Raw genomic sequence first — 21,829 nt, forward strand, 5'->3', positions numbered from 1 at the left:
AGAGTGGAGAAGTGAGGTGATAGGAAAAAAAAAAAAAAAGGAAAATTTTCAAAAAATCCAGAAGGCAGAACTAACTAGAAAAGCTGAGGGAAAAGAACAAGACATATGGTGGAACTCTGAATGAGACAGGAAGATGACATTTTTTCTAAATTAAAATACAGGGATGATCGATGATAATAAATAGGCTAAGTCTGAGAGAAAACAGCAGAGAGCACAGAGAAGGAGAAGTTATAAGCAGCATAAAACACTGGAAGTTCACCCACAGTGTATTTTGAATATCAGAACGGGGGTAAATCTCCACAGTGATCTTATCTGGGAACAAAAACTTGTCCAGTAGAATTAAGTGCAACTTGTTTTGGGTCTGGAAAATCACTATTGTGTTTCTTTCTTTACAGTTGACAGACCTGTCAGAGTGTATGCAGATGGGATATTTGACCTCTTCCACTCTGGCCATGCTAGAGCTCTTATGCAAGCCAAAACTCTATTCCCAAATAGCTACTTATTAGTAGGAGGTAAGATCAGAGTTATTTCTTGCACTGGAGTTTTGTTTCTATGCTTCAGCATAAGCGTTATTGCTGTGCTCTCACCCCCAGCTGGTTATGCACTATGACTTTGAATGCTGCTTTCACTCTGGGGGCTTTCTATAGGTGATTTGCCTTGACTTATGTCTTATAATTGAATCAATTAAAGTAAAAGTCAAATTCTGCCCTCAGCAGCACAGGCACAATTCCCATTCTAGTTAAAGCAGGTGCCTGCATGACTCTGAGCTTAGAATAGCTCCATATGAATAATTTACCTTTTTCAGTTATTCACTCAAAATTGTTCAAAGATGGAGATGAGTGAATGAGATCAACCACTCATTTATTTCTGGCTCTTCAGTCCTTCTGACAGTCAGACACAGCCCACGTCCCCTGGCTGCTGGGTCAGTACTGTGTCTGCAGGCCCAACCTTCAACATCAGCAGAGAAGCTAAATTCAGACCGTTATCATTGGAGACCTAAATGTAGGTTATGATTTGAACATATTTTTCAGCTTATAAGTGTCCCCAGGCAGGTTACTTTCTTTTCATATTTTTTTTCCACAACTATCTGCTTTTTTGCTGTGCAGCTTGCTAACAGATGCTCAGCAGTTGGTATATGCTAGAGAAGTCACCGGAGGGAGAGTGACTGTTTCCTGCTTAGCTGGCTGTGCACACGCTGCTCTCGTGAGGCCTCATGAACATGCATTTCAGTTCCAACTTCCCTGCACCTTTGGGTTTGAGATAGGTCTCTCATAAACATTGCACAGCAACATTCAGCTGCTTCTCAAACGCTTACAGAAATGATGATAAAGAGAATGTGAATGCAACCTTCAGACACTTTATAAATACATGATTTTGTGTCTTTGTCCCAAATCAGTTAAAAGGAAGGCAAAAAAGACCTAACACAGAAAAAAGGCAAAATCTCCGCATAAACACAATCTTACATTTTACTGTTAAGTTTATGAATGGTGGCAATTCAGATGGAGCTTCCTGGGAGGGAAACAACATCCCCTTGTTGTGAAGGAAAAATTTAGGACTCCTGTTCTCTCCGGAGACAGGTATCTTGCAGAAGAAGCATGTGGAGGTGCAAAAGAATGAGGCTTAAAAAAAATGATGGTTATGTAGATTTTGTTCTTATTTTTAAAGGGAGGGGAGTGGAGTCATGGATCTGGGAAGGAGCTTTGGGGCAAAAGTCTAGCTCCTTTGAATTTCCTGGCATAGCTCCACTTTGCCCTTTATTTTTGGAGTGAAGGACAAAGCAGCCAGCACTCATCAATACCTTTTCCCAGCAATGCACTGTATCTTAGCATGTTTATAAAATGGGCATTTTTCCACACCCACATACAATTTGTGCTGCAAAAGCACTGGTGTCATACATGTTGGTTGGCACCACAACCAATCCCTTTTATTTCTTATTGTGAAAATAATTATTTGGAGCTAAGGGTTTTTTTTTTTTTTTTTGTAAAGATATTTATACCTTCTCAAATCAGTCATTAGAGCAGGATGACAGGATCAAAAGGAAATACAGACATATTGTGTCTGCACTGTACATGAATAAATAGTAATCAAAGATCGAAATCAAACCTTTCTACTGAATTCAAGCAAAAATTACTGTTTTCCAATAATTTTAGCAGACCCTTTCTTCCAGAGGAGAGTAGCTTTAGGATGATATAAAGTGTGTAAAGAAATATAAATACAATCTCAGAAGGGATGTTTCTACTGCAAATGCTTTGATCTCCATTAAATTTCTTGTCAGCAGGCATCAAAAATGACATAATAGGATAGAGTAGCATTTAGCTAGCTGAAATACATATATATTATTACCTGACTGAATTTTGCACAAACTCCAGGGCTATCTAAACCCTCCTACATTTTTCCTGCTTTAAAGGCCCTTCATTACCATCACAGCAAGAACATCCATTTTAGATCTCAAAAGAGGCTGCGCCTTTGTCAGAGCCTTGTCTGATAGGTTGATGTTTTCAAATTAGAAAGAAGCAGCAGCTGCAGGGCTGCTATCACACCCTCCTGCAGCACTAATAATGTTGCATTTATCATTTGTCAAGCACATTTACCGTTTGTCCAGGTGTCGCAGAAAAGTGAGACCCAAAGGTGTGGGTTTGACCTGTGGTGATGGTATCAAACTATTCCACCTGGGGCATCAAATGGCTATTGTAGCTGTAATGCCAGACAGTTACAGCTCCAGGGACAGGCCACTGCCTCTCCTGCAACATTGTGTGGGTAGAAGGATAACAGCCAGCTTTTATAGTCCCCCAGTAATGCAGACGTTGCCTCCCTCTCAATTTAAAAGCAGTATGTGATACGGTGTTGGTACATCCAGAGTTAAAGATGCAGGATTCCTGGGCTTTTAACTCTGTTCTTTGCACGAGAGCACATCATAGCGTCTTCCAGTCCTTTCCATGAGGTTTCCTTCTGCAATTTCCCATTTGATCGTGGCACAAGCCTTACTTCTCTTTCTATGAAATCTGTGGTACTCGAAGCTAAATTCAGAGACAGACTCCTATAAAAACTGCCCCGGCTTACTTTCTATCAGTGTTTATTTAGTGAGAAACTTTTCTGCTATGATTTAGAGCTGTGTAGGCAAATTAATCATTTAGAACTTTGTTTGTGTAAGAGCAAACATTTTTACTGTGCAGGTGGTTGAACACTGGAACAGGACACCCAGAAATGCTGTGGGGTCTCCGTCTCTGGGACGTGGCCCTGAAAAACCTGTTGTAGTTGACCCAGCTGTGAGGAGGGGGTTGGGTTATGTGATGTCCTGGTACCTTCCTGCCTCAACCATTTTGTGATACATGAGGTTTGTCAGCACTGTGTGGTTGCTGACACTGCACTTTCTGTTTATTTTTAAAACGTTGTCCAAAATCCCCCCTTGTAGTGGGATTCACTTGCCTCAGCGTGCATGTACAGCACCTCTTGAGATGTCCTGCAGTATCTCACTCAGGCTCTGACTGCAGTTTAGAAAGGAAGGAGCTGCCATAAATCTCTGGTTGTACCTGCCAACCCTGTGCAGAACTCAATTCTTAGATGCCCTGGAGCTACCTAAAATTGTAATAACCAAGTGCTCAATGCAATTAGCAGGAAATAATAAATGGCTGGTCAAGCAATTTCTGCAGCGCGTGGAGCCATTTTGTTGATACTTCCATATTTTAGTTTGCAGTGATGATTTAACTCATAAGTTCAAAGGCTTCACTGTGATGAACGAAACTGAGAGATATGAAGCCCTCAGGCACTGTCGCTATGTGGATGAGGTTATCAGAGATGCGCCCTGGACGCTGACACCGGAGTTTCTTGAAAAACATAAGGTGCGTTCCTCCCTTGTCCCTCCCTCCCCTGTACAGACGGACAGTTGAAGATAACAGCAAGCCTGTGAACCTGTATCAGCTGGAGTAAATTATTTAATTCAGTTAGCTCCAGTCACTGAAATCAGTTACGCTGCATTGCTTGCCTTAGCCTTTGTCAGAAAAAGCTGTATCTCTCTTGCCGTTTTTTTCTCAGTGTGCTGGGGTGATTTCTCGGAATGCCGGGATGGTTTCTGAATGGCAAAACAGCACTAAAGAGTCGTCCGTAAATTGACATTCAGGAAAGGAGATCATGAGGAGATCAGTAAAGTTATCCTGTCATGACCGAAGCCCTGTTAAAGTCCTGGATTAGAGGCACATTTCCCATTAATGTCAACAGGTGCAATAATTGGCCAGGAATACATAAAAATACAGCATGTCCTCTAAAAGGCATGTCCTCTAACTGATCACAGAACATAGTAGTTTTAGGCCTAAATCTAGTGCAATATTCTAGGTGATGGCTTTAGGATGAGAAAGTCGAAAGCAAGTCAGATGAAGTCAAGAAAAGAGTTGATCCTCCACAACGACCCCTCACTGAACCAAAATTCAGTGATGGTGGCATGTGATTCTTCTTCTGTTCACTGGCAGATTGACTTTGTAGCCCACGATGACATCCCGTACTCCTCTGCTGGCTCAGATGATGTATACAAGCACATAAAGGAGGCAGGTAAGGGCAGCTTCACACTACTAGCACCTTTCTTTTCAGCCTTGGCTCAAACTCTTTTACTGCCTTTTGACCACAACTGCTGAGAAAGAAGCAGCAGAGATAATACTGCATTCCCGTACACCCTCACAGTAGGTATTGCTGGCATCAGCAGAAAGATTCACTTTGCAAAATCACAATGTCCTTGGCTGAATTCTTGCCATAACCCCAGGAAACCATTCAAGTCTATCAAAAAGGGGCCCCATCTTTTTCTTTTTTTCTTTTCTTCTTTTTTTCTTTTTTTCTTTTTTTTCTTTTTTCTTTTTTTCTTTTTTTCTTTTTTTCTTTTTTTCTTTTTCTCTTTTTCTCTTTTTCTCTTTTTTCTTTTTTTATTTAACTGATTTTAGGTTGCTCAACTAAGATCTCTGAACTAATAAAAATGAGTTCAGTTCCCACAGCAGCCCAGCCAATTGCAGTTGTTGGTAACCACAAACTGATGACTCCTTGACACAGAACAGCCTTTATTACGGGAAGGCACACCATCAGCCTTCAGGAGTCATTAGGATCCACTTGTGATTTGCACTGAGGGTTCTTTTCACTACACTGGCAGATGGTTTAAATGAGTGCCAGAGTAATTAAATGGCATGACCAGTTAGCTATTTGGTTGACTACAGTATTACACTGAATGTGAACATGCTGAAGTCATCAGGAGTTTGTCTCTCTTTGGTTCATGGAAGCTGAATTAAATGTGAGGAGACCATGTTTAGCCACATTTGCAGGCAGCAGCTATCCCAGCACAGTGACCAGTGCAGGAATAGGAACTGGTCATTCCTTTCTTCCGCTGCTCCCTGGAGGTGCTGCTTTGACCACGGGGGAATCCATCCTCTTCCAGGTCTACAAGAACGTGTTTTGGGCGCTTAAAAGAATTCCAGAGCAAATCTGCCTGCTGATAGTTTGCAGTGCAAAGTGACATTCCCAAGCTATACGATGACAGCAGTAGGCCAGGTATTGACCCAAGCTAAAAGCATAAGCTTTTTATAGCAGCAGTTCTTGATCGTTTTCCAAACGCAAACATCGCTGTAGTGTCAGACTCACAACCCTCCTTTGGGAACTGCTTTTGCTACAGCTTCAGAGCCAGCACCAGCTTCCTTTACTAGGCAATGGGACAAACATACCTCTGGTAAGGACAGGTCACTGAGGGACACACAGAATGCGTGCTGGCTGGGAGGCTATTTTGACTTAGACCTATAAGGTGCCGAGTTAACAGTACAACAGAACAGGCGCCCTTGGTGTCACTCTGTTGTTATCAAACTGAGCTGGAGCATGCCCAAACCTGGCACATCTTCCTCTGCTGTTGTTAGGAATGGGTCTAATGCGCGTGCATCCTTATGAGGAACTCAAACTTTGCACAACAAAACATGAACTTACAGCCTCAGAGACGTGTTCTGTCCTGTCTGTCACTGCAGGATGCTGGAGAAGTGCTTCAACCTTATATGACTGAAATTTGTTAGATGTAAAATGGGAATAATGTAACTTGTGAAGGGTTTTGAGTTCGAGTGACAGTAGTCCTGACACTCCAGAACAATATTATGACAGTAATGAATTTCCTGTAGGGTATTTTGTTTTAAATAGACCAATGCTGTGGATGCATTTGTGCTTTTTCCTCAGTTCCATTACTCTCATTTTCCCACATTGAGTAGTTAGCAAGCAGAAAAGCAAATGGGAAATGTGGAGCTCTTTGTGTAGATTCCCATGCACTACTAGTTCCCTGTATCTAGTCAATGGGTGGGAGAGCATATGGACAACTGGGAGCTGTGCAGTGGTGTGCTGCCTAAACCTCTGTACATTTGTAAACAATTAGGTTTGAAAACATCAATCAGTCTAACACATGGAGCCAATGAAAGCAAAATCAGTGACTAAAGGTGATGTTCTCACATGTGGCTTTGTCCACTTACTGGAAAACAATTCAGCACTTGGCTTAGCAAGGGTAGGGTTTGGGTTTTCTTAATGAATTCTTGTAGCTCCTGTCGATAAAGGTTTTTGGCTTAAAGTGGGTTCCAAAAATAGTTTCCTGAGTGACTACTGCATGCCTGAAAAGCGTGATCAGGGAACAGGGAACCCTCTCTGCTCATGATTAAAACAATCTATTTTTGAGCAGAATAAGTAATTAGAGATCATAAAGAGAAGGTATCACTTATCATTTAGTCGCAGGAGGCTGCTAAGTTTCTTGATTCTTTCACCAGTTCTTTTTCTAACCCTGTGAAATTGGCTAGCAGTGCCTGCCTACTTCCAGTGAATGTGTGAAGACGGATTTGTCAATAGCTATAGCATCCTTTTAAGGCAAGGCACTTTTTTTTTTTTTTTTAAATCTTAAGTCTTAACTTATCTCTCTCTCATCAGCAGTTTAATTTTGCAATTACATGTAAGTGATAGCAGTAATTTTGATAGCCCTAAATAACTACTAAAACAAGGTGAGCTAGTATTCTATTATTATTGCCTTTGTGACTTGCTTCAACAGGTTAAGTGAGCCTGCCTTGAAGAGGAGCAATATATTGCTCAGCTGCGTTGAGGAAAATCACGCAGTATTAATAAATTGACAGTTGAATTAGTTGGAAAGGGAGAGCGATTATCCAACCCCTTAACATGGCCAGGTGTACATGAAATGGGCTGTCGAAACTGGTGGCCTCAGTCCCCACAGTGTGTATAGCCACGTTTGCTCACACCACCATTACTTGCCCTGTGCCTGTTACAAGCTATCAGCATTTCCTGGGTGTTTTCCTTTTCCTGTAATGCAGAGTATACATCTTCTACCTGAAGGTGCTCCGTGGCTTTGGCCAGTGGTTTGTTTTACCACTCAGCAGAACAAAGCCTGTCAGATGGTGCAACACAGAAATGGAGTGGAGAGTGGCAATACGCTGGAGAGCCCAAACAGCCTTTCAGTAGCGTGAGTGGAGGCCAACTGCTCCCCCCAGCCTTTTAGATAAGGTTAAATAGGGGCTGGCTCAGGAGCCAGTCTGGCTTCCTGCATCACAACTGACACCGTGCAAGTTTTAGCCTTTCCGCAGGCTGAGGGAAAACGAACCATGTAGCAACCTAGTGCCTTCTCTAAGCTCACACGTGAGGGAGAGAAAATAAGCTAGGAGGAAGATGGCCAGAATTGCAAATGTCTTGACTATGGTTAGGCGTTTTTGTATCCATTCTCAGCTACCTGCCACAGTGCCCGGTCCTGCCGTGCTTTCCCAGCTGGCTTTCTTTTCCCACTTTGCTCAGGGATGTTCGTACCGACGCAGAGAACTGAGGGCATCTCCACGTCAGATATCATCACAAGGATCGTCCGCGACTACGACGTCTATGCCCGACGCAACCTCCAACGGGGATACACCGCCAAAGAGCTGAACGTTAGTTTTATAAACGTGAGTACACTCATCCTGTCGCTTCTGAAACAGCCTCTCGTAGGACCCCAAATGTAGCATACAGGCTAAGACAGTGTTTTAAAAATAGAAGGCAGAGCCGTGAAGAACTTCACTTAAAAGGAATTGGTAAGCTGAGGATAGTTTTAATTACTCCTATTAATTAGCAGCTTCATTTCCATCTTACACTTTCACATTGGTAGCAAAGCTGCTGCTCCCTGTTCTCCTGACATAATAACATAGTAGGAAGAAAATAAGTCCCCAGCTGCAGTCTTCTCGGACACTAACCCAAGAGATGATCTGTTTCTCCATTCCCATTGTGAGAAGGCAGCACAGAAAGCAAAGATTCTGATATCCAAACTTTCTCGACAGAGAGACAAGATAAAAACAAAAACAACTGAGACAAGAGATGACTAGAGGAAGCTAAAATGGATTTTAAAACACAAGGAAGTATGTCAGGAAGCTAATGCTTAAATGATGCTGAAGAGATCAGAAGACACAATACGTAGCACAATAGGTAGGGCAAGAGTGCTCTCTGAAAGGATTTCTCAGAAAAATTATTAGCTCAAGTTACGCAGCTTCCACATACAGAACTGCACCTTGCCCTCCCATAAAGTAGCAGGAATGAAAGTTTCCCTCCATTTTCTGTTCCAAGTGCCAACTTCAAGTCCCTACACTACTGAAATCTTTGTTGTGATAGGGCGAGGTCATAGGAGGCATCCCCTCTTCTCTGGGGCTGGGAAATCCCCTTGTGAAGGACTAAATCGTGTCACGTCACTAGGATTTTATTGTTTCTTATTTTGAAGTCTGGCAGATAAATGACAGTACACAGGGCATAAGTATTTATTTCACTGCACTTCTTTTTGGTCTTCTACACCTCTAAACAATCCTGCTCCAAATATTCCACCCATTAAGGTTCACTATTGCAAATATCCTTTAAATTAGGGCATGCTGGATGCCTTGGTGGGCCTTAAAGTTACTTTTTAACTACTGTTACTAGATACTGTTACACATCTTAGGCTTATAACACTCAAAAACACTGATGTTTTCTGAAGTCCCTCCTGACACTGATTATTTAGCTTATATATTCGAGTGCGGAAATACTACTTTTCACCAGAAGCATTTTGTGTTTCAAAATAAAAAATGAGATTTCACCAAGACAATAAAGTGTTGGTTTCCTAGGTGAAGGAAGGCTTGGTTACTTACTAGGTACAAAATGAGTTAAGTTTCTTTAGATTTCATTGATTTGTTTGGCTTTGTGGCCTGCAAAGATCTTTTTTTTCTAGTGATTTATGAGCTCCCATCCCCATCCCCCCTCCAGCAATAAACAGTATATATTTTGAAAGTAAAGGGTCAATTAAATGAAGATTGCAGGAAATTAAAAGCTGGTAGTGAGTCATGCTGCTATGAAGATCATACTATCTTCAGGGGCACAGCTTGAGGTAGTTTTGTATACTGTACGTCTGTGGAGCATGGAAGCATTTCAGAGCAAAAAACCTTTAAGCATTGAAGTGTTTTAGAAGCTTGGCCAGGTGAGAGCATCCCAACATTATCTTCTCTTTTCCTCTCTGTCTGTGCTACCGAGCAATTCGGAGTTTGTTCTCTTTTATCCTAAGTTTCCTGGGCACAGGCCTATGCCCATCTTTCTGTTGTAGTCAGAAGCTCCTGTATTTGCCAGGCTCGGAGGTGAACAGAGTTTTCCTTCTGCTCTGCAGCAATCTGACCAAAGAGGCATTTGGGACCAGGTCAACATCCAGGCTGGCAAGGCTGCAGTGGGATGCATTTGCTAGGGAGCACAGGGAGGTTTGCCTTTTGCTTGCTACAAAGTTTGAGCTGTTAATTTCTTCTCACTTGTGTCCTTAACACGGTTCACAAAATTTTCAAATTTTCAACTTTGCATTCACTTTGCAAATACGTAAAGAGTTGCATAGTGGAATAAAGATAGTAATCACGTAAAACATTATTTCCAGTATGTACTTCCTGCACTTCATTACACATACATTAAATTTGTGTATATAAATACAATGTGAGAACAGTTAAACAGGGCCATATGCATTACGATACATTAATGAGATTTGTTTTCTTCTTCTGTACTTTCGGTGCCTAATTATTCCCAAATCCCTATGTATTAATCTCTGTCCACACTTTTAAAACAGGAAAAGAAATACCGCTTTCAAAACCAAGTGGACAAAATGAAAGAAAAAGTAAAGAACGTGGAAGAAAAATCAAAAGAATTTGTTAACAAGGTGGAAGAGAAGAGCCATGACCTCATTCAGAAATGGGAAGAAAAGTCCAGGGAATTTATCGGCAACTTTTTAGAGCTGTTTGGACCTGATGGAGCTTTGGTAGGTGTTCTGCCATCCCCGGAAATCTGAATGTTGTTTTTATTACTATTTTTTATCCCCCTATAACACAGATCAAGAGCAAATTCTTTTGCTGTAGTCTTTGTTTCAAAAGCCAGCACAGCAGACTAGTGCCAGCCCTGCTTGTTGGATCCAATAATGCATGCCAGTACTGCAGCACGAGGATTTGCCGTGTCTGTTGCTCCTTTGGGACAACTTCTGTCTTTAATGTTTATAGAATTTTTTTTACCAGGGTGATGCCTTGCTGTCAAATAAGTTGCAGTGCTGGGTATGATGCTGCATTCAGTAGTGCTGCCTAACAGCCACGTACTAGCAAACAGGCTGATGCTGTCTGTTTTCCCTGGTAGAACTAAACAGGCCCACACAGACATCAGACAGAAATTATTCACTGAAGGTGGTGAGGGAAACAGCAACACTGAAAAGTTGAGTTGTTCCATTTATTCTCTGCATTCAGCAATAGAAGATGACATTTTCTAACCTTCAAAACTGCCAATGTAAAGTTCTGAGAAATGATTTTACATGGCTAGTGGCCAGGGTCACCCGACTGACTGCAGAGAAGTGTCAGGTAGAAGTGAAGCCCTTCTGAAGGTGTCCATGGTAAGTGCTAGTGCCCCAGTGCCCATTTACCAAAGATTTGCAGGGCTTTGGTAGGGCAGCTGAGAGGCTGGGACACTATCATTCTGGGGAGAAGCCCAAAGGCCTTACCTGATCAAACTAAAATCAGGCAGCGAGTGATGAGTTGGTGACAATCCAGAGCCCCAGAAGAGTCCTGGCCCCCTTTTTTCATTTCTGACAGCCTGTCAGACATGCAGCAGCTTTATTTTATTGTAACACTTCCCGTGCTAGCTTGAAACCAGCAGCAAAGCTTAATTTGAATGCAGAGGTTGCCATTGGTTTGTACAGAACTTCTCAGCCTTCTTGCTGGGTGTTGGTCCTTTCCCAACAAGCGCTCCGTGCAGGTGTTTCCTGGTGAAAATCCCAGGCCCCAGCCAAACCCCTTGAGACAGGCACGATCTCAGATGTGTTGTTTTGGCTCCAAGCTCCAAGTGAGACTTTAGCTTGGCCTCAGGAAATGTGTGGGAGCTGGGAGGAGAGCAGCAAGCCATGCAGAGAAAACCGAGGGGCGAAGAGTAAGAACTAGACAAATACTGAGCAGAACAGCAGGATGCTTCAGAGGGGCTTTTTCACACCACGGTGTGCAGCCAGGCAGCTCCCTCCTCACTTGAGAGCAAACCTTCTGCAAGAGAATTGTGCACAGCTTTAACTGCTTACGGATTACAGTTTGAGACAAAACGTCAACAGAGGCAACAAGCCAGAAACAAACAGTTTAGGACAGGCGTGAAGCAGATACTATTAGCTTTAAAAAGCCAACACAGCCACGATGTTCTCACCTTACTTTTATCAGTCTGTACTCCAACAACACAGCATCGTGAATAGCACGCTGTGTTGGAAGAATCTCAGCAGAGCCTCTGCTCATAAACAAACCCTCGGCATTTTAGCAAATTGTTCACTAGTGGTATCATTTTCCTTTGGAAAGTGAAGGCTGTGAACTCTTTTGGTGACTAGCCCAGGTTTACCTGCACTGACCACATCCACACGAAGAGGGTGGTGGTTGCCAGTCAGCGTTCCCGATGTGGAGACGGTCCGATGGCTGCAGGTGCTGAACAAACAGAGTGCTGACAGGTTGTGGGAAGGCCACAGGGGGTGAGATGAGCCTGGTTGTGCAGAGAGAAAAGAATTGCAAAGCCTTGATGCTATTACCTCGCTCCGCCCCCTCAAAAACACACACTGAGGACATTAAAAAGCCCTTTAGTGATAAATATTTTATGGAATTCAACTTATTAGGGAGAAGCTGCTCTGTGAAGGTCTTCTGAGGGGATGCTGGGTGTTTTCTGAGTTAGTGTCCGCATCACAAAGTAGGAAAGCTGATGCAATCAGAGACCTTTGCCAAGAAAAAGCCTGGGAGTGAAAGGAGTGAAATCTCCTTGTACTCTCGCAGGAAAAGCATCCGTGACAGCGAGCTGAAAGGTGTTGTGGCTTTTTTAAAGCAGTTTGAGCCTTGCAGCAGGAAAGACTTTTAAAATACTGATAACTTGCTATTAGTGTCAAAACTGTTATTAACATTAATTTGCCATATCACAGTTAGTTAGATGTTGCTTTTAATGTTGACATTAAAAGTACAGGAATCGTTATGGGCATGCTAGCTTCCTAGATCAGCAATTTGCATCCCATTAATAAGCTATTATTATTTCACAAATAGTCATTAGAATACGCTTTATGCTGGCATCAATTTTCTAAAAGTGGGGGCCACGCAACCCACAAAAACCCAGCAGCTTCTGGGAAAGGTCAGAACGTCAGTTTCCGAGCTGACAAGACGCATGCAACGCCTTCATAGCCTAGCCCACCTGTACAAGTCTCGGTGTGTGCCTGTCTGGGCGAGTCACGGAGGTGTCAGAAACAACAGCAATTAACATGGCGTGAAACCTCTGCTCTGGTGTGAGAGCAGCACGGCACAGCCTGGGCCCTCCTGGTCGACACGGAGTGCCGCGGGACTGAGCTCAGCTCACGTCAGACATTCAGGAGCAGACGGCTGCACTTGAGATCAGTGGAGAGAAAGCAAAGCTTACAGGACAGGGCTTCTGCACCAGTCTTCCCCTAGAACGAAGCAGGAAGGTGGGGTGCTCCCTTACAGCCCGGGGCACAGCCAAGGGGGCTACAGAGAGCAGAGCCAGGGCAGTGCCCGGCGGGGCTGGGCTGCTCCCATCGCCAGCACCAGTACTGTCCAGTGAAGCACTGCAGGGTCACTGAGCTTCCTGACGCAGCTGGGAGGGGGCAGGGACAGGAGGGAGACAAAACGTTTTGCTTGGCCAGGATAAAGAAATATTTCATATCAAAGGCCATGCTTTTGGGGAGGGATATTTTCAGGGAGAGGATGAAACGGGCTGAATCAGCCCAGGGCAGAAACCTGATGGAAAAACCTCACGTTTGCTGCTCCTCTGTCAGGAAACAGTGAGTGGCAAAGGGTCGGGGAGGAAGAGTGAGGGGCAGCCCCATGCTCCCTGGCTGGGGGAAGGACTGCACAGGGCACAACAGCTGCAGGAGGAACCAAACGTAACTGCAGGCTGAGAAATGCTGGGGACTTCGGCTGCCCAAGCAGTGCCCAGCACAGGGGCTGTGGAAGCGTTTTGCTCTCAGGTAACTTAACCTTGCTGGGGATGGCTCTTCCATTCCAGCTGAGCATCACCTACGAGCCGACTTCCAGTGCTCCAGGCGAGGCTGAGAGCTCTTGCTCCCCCCTTTCAAGAGCAGAAGCGAGGCGCTCTGAGTTTGCATTCTCCCCATGAAGCCTGCAGCAGCCGTGCAGCACGAGGCAGAGCTCCTGCAACCCACCCTGGAGCCCGACGGCAAGGCCACGCCGGCGCCAAGGAGCAGCAGCATTGATTTGCCTCCTGCAGCCACTCCCCTGACTGCAGTGGGGGCGGCTGCACCCCGCCAGCTCCAGCAGCTCCCCACTTGGCTTTGCAGAGCAAGCGACAATAAAGCCCACAGCAGAACATGCGCCTGCACGCGTTTCTCTTTTAAATGGATGTCTGAATTCTGGCATTCCCTCCCTTGCCCCCAACCTGAAGGGTTTGAGGGTGCGTGCTCCAGCTGCCTGGGGAAGCGGCTGCCAGAACGGGGCAGGCACAGGGCTGCCTCCCTGGGGAAGGGGAGGAGGAGCAGAGCTGCTGCCCAGCAGAGGTGCCCTGTCCCAGCACACCGGGAGGAAAAGGGCCTGGGAATGAGGGGCACCTGCAGCTCAGGCAGAGAGCCGGCTGTGTGGGACACAATCACCAACACGTCTGAAGTCAGCCAGGGGGAGGTCCCCAGGGCTGGCTCAGGATAACACGTGGAGTTCTCTCATGCTAGGGGCGTCCTTGCTAAGTCAAAACCAACTCAGTACGGGCACGGTGTAAGAGGCAAAGCACATCTGGGCTGTGCTGCAGAGCAGAAGCTGCTTGCTCTGCCCTCCCCAGGCGGAGCAGCCCGTTTGCCCGGACGCCTTCCCCTCTGTGCCTTGCTCACGGCGCCTCTCCCCTTTGTTTCCGCAGAAGCAGATGTTCCAGGAGCGGAGCGGCCGAATGCTCCAGGCTTTCTCTCCGAGGCAGAGCCCAAGCAGCAGCCCCACGCGAGGCCGCTCTCCGTCCCGCTCGCCGTCCCCACCCTGGGTCTTCAATAAAGCCTCCCCTCCCTCTTCTCCTAAAGCTGCCTCCGCCTCCCTCAGCAGCATGAGCGAGGGGGACGAGGACGAGAAGTAAAATAAAGATATATATTTTTATAACCATGAGACAGAAGAACAAGCTATGAACTCGACCGCCGGATGGGGAGAAGCGCGAAGACCACCTGGGGTCCCTCTGACAGCAGGGAACGCGCCCTGGGAGACGTCAAAAACAGACTGGAGCACAGCAAGGGAGATCTCAGGAAGAGCTGAACCCGTCCCTGCTCCCTCACCGTGCCGGGAGGCCCCACCAGCGGTGGCTGGGCCAGCGGGACCTGCGCTGAGCCCGCAGGCAGCACAGGCAAAGCCACGGCCGTGGTGGCTGCGTTGGACCCTGCTGACCCTGAGCTCTTCCAGCACGGGAAGGAAGGGCGCTGCTGCAGCAAAACGGGAAAGGAAATCTCACCTCGTTCGCTTTGAATGAGGTCTGCCCAGAGGGTGCCAGCAGAGCGGCGAGCTGCCCAGGGTCGCTCGATGCGCTCAGGCTGCGCAGTGTTGCTGACCAAGCCTCTGTCCAGGGCGCACGCGGACATTCAGGCTGCACCGGCCCCTTTGCTTTCTCGGTGTTCCCCATGTTCCTAGTGCCTGAGCAGCTGCCCGACCACCTCTGTTCCGCTCCCCGTTTTTGCACTTCAGAGGCAAGTAAGTAAACGAAGCCAGTCCTGACTGGGACGTTTTGCTGTGGGCAGCGGCTGCTTTGAGGGCTTTGATGGGTTGTAGTGGTGAATTCCAGAAGTGCACGTGGGATCCCGCAGCCTAAGAACAAACCTCTCCCCCAGGAACCCTGCTGCTCCCAGACAGGCATCGCCAAGCGACGAGCCCAACAGTGCTACTGCCCTCACAGGCTCCTAATCCAATTAGGTTTAAATTTCTCGTAAAACCCTGAACAAGATGTGCTCGTAGACACGCAGCCCCTGCACGGGGTCCCGAGGCCATTCCTCTATCCCAACAGGGAGAAGAGGCTGGAAAACACAATGGAAACCTTTTAGATGGGAGCACAGCCTGCAGCAGCCTCCCTTCCCGAGGGACGCGCTGGGTAGCTGCCTGCCCTCCCTCCCAAACTCTCCAGGCAGGTAAATCGCAGCCCCTGGCACCGAGTTAGCCCCACGCTTCGTTCACTCCCCGCAGCTTCCCCCCGCCCCATGGGATAACGGGGTAACCGATTTGCCTTCGGGCACACTTTGCCAGGCCGAGCAGTATCTCACGGCACTCTCTGTCCCCTGGAGCCCAGCGAGCTCCCCCGCAGGGCTGCGCAGAGGCCATGGGGAGCAGGGTGGCTGCTGCTGCCCTGGGGCAGTGCGAGGAGCGCTGCGGCTCACCCAGCTGCTGCGCCTGACGGGGCGACGCGGTGCAGACCTTCCTCAGCCTCAGGCAACTCCGCACCCGGGACGCACTCCTCGGTCCCTCCCGTCCTTGGCAAGTCGAAGTCTTCCCATCGCAACCCGCTGCCCCGCCGTGGAGCCGGCTGCTCCCTCCCACTGGTGCTGTTTACACGAGGAGCCATGCCCGAAGGCGGTGGAGGTGGGCAGGGTCTCCTTGTTCTCCAGCCCCACCGCTTGTCCCCGCTCCATTGCGCGTCCTGCCCAGCAGCCCCTGCCCAGCAGCCTGAGCAGAAGGCAGCGCCCACGGCTTGTACATAGGACCCGGAGAAAAACTCGGTGGCCCGACCTCTTCGTAGCGGGAGCTGTTTCTCAGCCACAGGTGGCCACCCCGTGACAAAGCCATATCCTGTACCAGGCGTCCTCCTCACAGGTAGGACAGCGGAGCTGAAGCCTTTCCCCCGCCGGTACAGGCACCGACACCCACACGCTTTCTCCAGCAAACCAGAACCTCATTGTCTTCGGAGACGCGGAGGGCAATTTCGCACTTCTGAGTCATGGTTGGGTTTTATTTTTCATGAGCGTTGCTTTGATTCAGTCCTATTTATCAGCCAAGCTCCACATGAAAAATAAACAGCGTACAACAGACACGCGCCGCCTCTCGCCTTCATTTCGCAGCACGCACAGCCAGCCCCTGGCCTGACCCGCTGGCAGCAGTTCCCTCTCGTTACCTCCCTCCTCGCAGCCCAGGGCTTCACGCCCTCACCGCTGCCACCTGAGCAGCCCCTCCCGTGCTCCCACCACCTTCCTGCCTCCGAGCCTTTTGTTGTTTTGTTTTAGACGGCCCTGCCTCAGGCAGGGAGAAGCTCAGCCAGCAGACCAGGTTTCAGCACTTCCCAGCTGGGCCATTTTTAAACATGGAATAAGAAGTCTCCAAGTCGGGCAGCACAGCAGGAAGGGTTTTCTGCAGTGCAAGGCAAAGAGCTCTTGTGCCAGCTCTTGTGTAACACCTGAGCATCGGCTTAGTTCTATTTCAGTTTAAAAGCTAGAAAGTGTCACTTTTAACAGTGCCGTAAGTTGCACTGTTATACTATATAATTAAAGGCCAAATGCCAAAATGAAATACAGAACTATCCCTTACAGACAGATTTGTCCCCCTCCTGCTTTGGCTATATAAAAGGTCCCTCCTGAACGTGTGCACTATTTCAGAAAAGAGCAAGGACATTTTAAATATTCATCATTTCACACGCAAATAGAAAACTGCAACACATACTGTGTAAGAATTAATAGGACTGCCCCTCTAAATTTGCTGGCTCCAAGTGAAACATGAAGCCAAGCAGCACGGCAAGTTTTGTTTTGTTGGTGGTGGTTTGTTTTTCAGGAGCACCTTTTCTTCAATGAATTCCCCAGTATGTAGGTGTATCAAACACTATAAACACAGAGAACCATCAGAAAAGTCCAGCGAGCTCACGTTCTGTATCTTTTAAGGAAATATGAGGAAAAACCAATGGTATCAGGTCAAACAGCTCTATTCTAATGCTTTTTGTCTTCCTGTTTCTGGGAATTCGAGACAATTCATGGTTACAGACAGAAACTAAACAGCGGAGCACAGGGCAAGTCAGGAGGTCAATAAAATGCAGTTAGCCATTATGCGAAGGGTGGTAGCACTGCCGTGCCAAAGCTGACTTCGCACGCCAACTGAATGAGATCAGATCTTTCACGGGTCATTAAAAACGCAGAAACTTCACTTCTCCTCCTATAAAACCCAATGTTTAGCAAGTTGGTATTCCTCACCATAAAGTGTACAGAGTAATGGTAAGACAAAACGCACTGAAATATTCCAGGACAAAGCACAACTCCAACTTCTTCACACTTCACAAATGGCCGGTAATATGTTTGTGAAAAAAAATGTGTAATTGTTAAGTTTCATAATGCACAGCACCTAGCTACTGCACTTAGTGCAGAACAGAGCAGGCAGTTTTCAAGCATTACCGCATCATACTGACAGTGGACCAGTTTACTTTTCTAAAAATAGAGAAGAAAAGACACCGCTTCACCAGCGCCTGGAACCACAGACCACCGCACAGCCGTGACCGATCACCTCACACGCGCACACAAAAATCCTGGTTCCTTTAACTGAATGCAAAGGAACCGTGCCGTAAGTGCTGGTCCTCCACAGCCCCAAGTACTGTATCAAGTGTACATACACCTATGAAGGTATTTATTATTGTAAGGATCAAGAGCAAAGAAAAACAGGTAAGGAAGCTGCCTACCACATGACAAGCTCAGGTATGCTAGGCCGGCTCCGACATTTCAATGATTTACATCTTGCAGTGCAATCTGGCATCAATTTTGATAACCACAAGAAAATGTTTATGAAGTTGTCCTTTGAAATAATACCAGAACACAGACCGTTGTGTGACCTTGAAAACTGGCCAAACAGAAACTCTTCTCAAAATATTAAAAAAAAAATATTTACATGCATCTTTTTATTAATTTCAAAAAAAAAAAAGAATCAAGTGATGGGTTAAGGAGGAAAGTCTTTCTACAACCTTCAGATCAAGTCTCCTAGCTGCGTGCATGGTGACTTGCCTTTTGCTTTTGGACAGAGAAGCAAATCAACCACATAGCTCCTGCAAAGATCCTGTTACATCAAATGGTAAGCAGTGAGAAAGTACAACGCATTTCTTCTGAAGTTTCAAAGTTTTCTTTCAGATGAACTTATCTCAGATCTAGCAAAATGATGACCAACTTGAGCTTCGTTACTTAAGGAAAAGGTTAGTGAGTTAAGAAAGATGGGTCTTCGGGTATTTCCCTGCCCTGGAATTGCTCGGTTAGCTACAAAAAGTTACAAGCACTTATAAAACTTCATGGAAAGTTGAAAAAGTTTCCAGGTAGAAGCCTGGAGGTGTTATTTTGTAACACATCTCAAATGTCAGGAGTCATCCAATGAACTTTAGTTTTAGGGAGATTTATGTAACAGGGAAATCAAAGGTGCTCGTATGCTTCAAAGAAAACGAGTGGTGAGGAACTGCTGCTGTACACTGAACAATCAGGCACCAGAGCTTAGGAAACCCACAACAACTCACTTTTTGTTCTAAACCTCTGGAGAAGCTTCTATTGCTTCAATGTCAGGAAACCAAAAACCTCAGGAAGCAAGGATAAGTGAGGGAGGCAATCCATAGTAATCGTTAAAGGAAATGTGATACTCCACGGAAATACAGTGGCTAAACCAGCAGGCTTCAAACCTCGTCACTTCACGGAAAGCATCAGCGCTGATAGATCAGCATCAGAGCAGGTAGCTCCATCTCTGCCTTCAGTATCACGCAGGATTTGGTGCCGCTAAATCCCCAACTTGTGCAGAGCAGCCACCTGAGGTGCCGAGAGGTCGTGCTGCTATGACAGTAATGACGATGACTCAAGGGCTCAAGTACTCCTTTCTCTTACTGCCACTGACACATTAAGCCTATCAATTATCGCATTATTAAACAATCAAGTCTTGATCAACAGTAAGGGCTATAAATCCAAAAAATCCCACATCCTTTGCTCACGAGACTGTGCACAAAGCCACAGCAGTCTGCCTGAACTTTCAGCGAAGTTCAGAACTTCCTTGACGTGCAGATGGTACCAAACTGCTTGAATCAGCTCCTATTCTTTACCAGCGCTAACAGCTTTTCTGCTTATTAACCTGTGTTCCCCCCAAATAAAAGTGGGGAACATTAATTAAACTATATATTTTTTAAACATTTCATGTTTTCAGACGGTCATACTCTCAGTCACCAAGCAAGTTCAATTTATAAGTGACTGCAATTTCATATCTATGAACTACAACCACTTTGGGATTCCTCCATGAAAGTGAGGAAAGGAGAATCCGGGGTTCCTGCTGCAGTCCTCCTCCTGTAGGCAGCTACTCAAAGCAGCAGTTTCTCGAAAAGAAGCCTGAACTTTTCTTACCTCGTTGTTCTGAGAAAGGAGCAATGAATTCTAGCTAAGGAGAGAGAGTAAAACAGGTAACTCAATTTTCTAAGCTCAGATTACAAAACAAGAAAAAAATAATGTTTTATCCCAAGATACTTTAGGGTACATATTCCCATCCGCACCCCCTCTCCCTACCCCATGTTCCCCAGGCTGCTAAGCTGTAGAGACCAGGATGCCTGCCCGTATGGAAAAAGAAGTAAAAACAAAACAACAGTTTGCAAAAATGATGGAAGCAGAGTAATTTCTGCAGTGGCCAGTTTTTCAAGAAGGAGGTCTCCCAAGTGTGCTTTTATATTTCCATTACTCCATAGAAAGATACAGCTTCAGATCTACAATCAGTAGAGAGAAAGTTCTTACGAGTTTCTACTCAAAGCGTAGTCCTATTTTGTTGACTGCAGAACTGTCGTCTTCGTAAGTACTTTGGTGTCATGTTTTTAGCACAACAGCAAAAACAAGAATAGTAACATCCAGCTACATTAGCACGCGATTTTACCTTTCTAAAAACTAAGTTTTATGCCACAAAAATCATTGATAGTTAACTGAAATGGCAAAGCCTTAGAAAGAAGATTGGAGTTTCCTGTGAAAATGGGTTCATAAAGTCCAAACTTGTACTTGATAGGAATAAAACTCAGAGGACAAAGTTTCAGACTTCCAGGTAGTTTAAGATACTGATACAAAATAAATCAAGTTAAATACACCAGAAAATTCAGAGTAATACAATACAGAAACAATCGCATTTATGTATCATTCTAGAACCAAATAAACCAAAAATCAGTCATGCTTGAGACAACAAATTCAGATGAAAAAGGGTAGGGATGAATTTGGGAACACTCAAATATTTCTGTAAGACTTACAAAAATTTCAAACCGCTTTGTGACAAAACAGACGAGAAAGATGCTTTAATCTAAAATCACTCTGAGCTCCAAACTGAAGGTCCACCTGAGAGCATGCCTGAAGTTCCCCTGGGCTGCCAAACCACAGGCTAAGCTCCACATAGCGTGTGTGAAACTGAATCAGTCCCTTGAAAGTGTCATTGTGTAGGTTTTATTGCATACTTTTATTTGTCAGCAATGACAAGAAGAAAAGGGAAATAAGAACATACACAAGTTATATACAAGGGTATTGGGCTAGAAACAATTCCAACACAAAGTACAGAAGACTCGAAATTGGACTTAAAACACCACCAGGTAACCCCACGGAAATCAGCTCCCCGCTCCCCCGTTACGGGCTGTGCTGGTCCCAGCGATGCCACGACAGAAAGCCCTGCGATGCCTCCTGGATGGGACAGCACGGGCGAGCCCACCAGCGACCTGAGCCGGCACTGCAAGAACTCAGCCCCGTAGCCAACGCGGGGAACAAATCCACTCCGTTCCCACCCTCGGAAACTCACATCGTAACCCCCAGCATGGCTGGGGCATGTTTCAGCACTCTGCTAACAGCTCGGCAGAGAGGGCAAGCGTGAAACCATCAGCAGGTCTCCCAGGGAAGGGCAGGTCTGGCCGGCAGCACCACTGGGACACTGCCCTGCCACTGCCTGTCACCTAGCGCAGGCTGTAGATGCGGGTAAGAATTTCAGAGGACCGTCCATCTGGCACCTCTCGGCAGCATTCAGCTCAAGGGAAGAATTCCAATAAGGAATTGAAAGCTTGACAATATTAGAATTACCACAAACATACCAATCCTACAAAAAAAACCCTCTAAATTCAAGAAAAAAGTTCCCTATGCCAACTTTGAGATCTTTTAAGGCAACTTAATACGGCATTTAAAGTATATGAACTTTAAACTTTCTTACTAGTTCTTAATTAAAACTTTAGTTACAAAAACTTTGTTTCAAATGAACGCCAACAGCTTAAATCTTGATCCTGAGAACAGATTCACTTAAGTGGGATGCCTCTCGTAAGCTGCTACTTGTGCAAGCATTTGCACGGTTCAGCCCTGAAGTCGCTACACAATTTGTGACTGCGTTCCTCACTTGCCATCAAA

At 45.8% G+C, this 21,829-nt stretch overlaps 1 protein-coding gene across 5 annotated transcripts in view; it reads left to right on the plus strand.

Moving 5' to 3' along the window:
* Window positions 1–16,516, plus strand: part of PCYT1B (phosphate cytidylyltransferase 1, choline, beta) — a 39,989-nt gene extending 23,473 nt beyond the window's left edge. For 3 of the 5 annotated variants that reach the window (XM_032194961.1, XM_032194953.1, XM_032194968.1), the window contains exons 3-8: window positions 396–512; window positions 3,688–3,839; window positions 4,464–4,542; window positions 7,789–7,931; window positions 10,085–10,273; window positions 14,383–16,516. In XM_032194961.1, the coding sequence (XP_032050852.1) occupies window positions 396–512; window positions 3,688–3,839; window positions 4,464–4,542; window positions 7,789–7,931; window positions 10,085–10,273; window positions 14,383–14,589 (887 nt within the window). In that variant the 3' untranslated portion in view covers window positions 14,590–16,516. Of the gene's footprint in view, window positions 1–395; window positions 513–3,687; window positions 3,840–4,463; window positions 4,543–7,788; window positions 7,932–10,084; window positions 10,274–13,486; window positions 13,846–14,382 lie in introns of those variants that run through there. The other 2 variants (XM_032194976.1, XM_032194983.1) reach the window with 2 other exon arrangements.
* Window positions 16,517–21,829: the final 5,313 nt, after the last annotated feature.

This window comes from Aythya fuligula, chromosome 1 (genome assembly GCF_009819795.1).
Source record: "Aythya fuligula isolate bAytFul2 chromosome 1, bAytFul2.pri, whole genome shotgun sequence".
Classification (NCBI taxonomy): Eukaryota; Metazoa; Chordata; class Aves; order Anseriformes; family Anatidae; genus Aythya; species Aythya fuligula.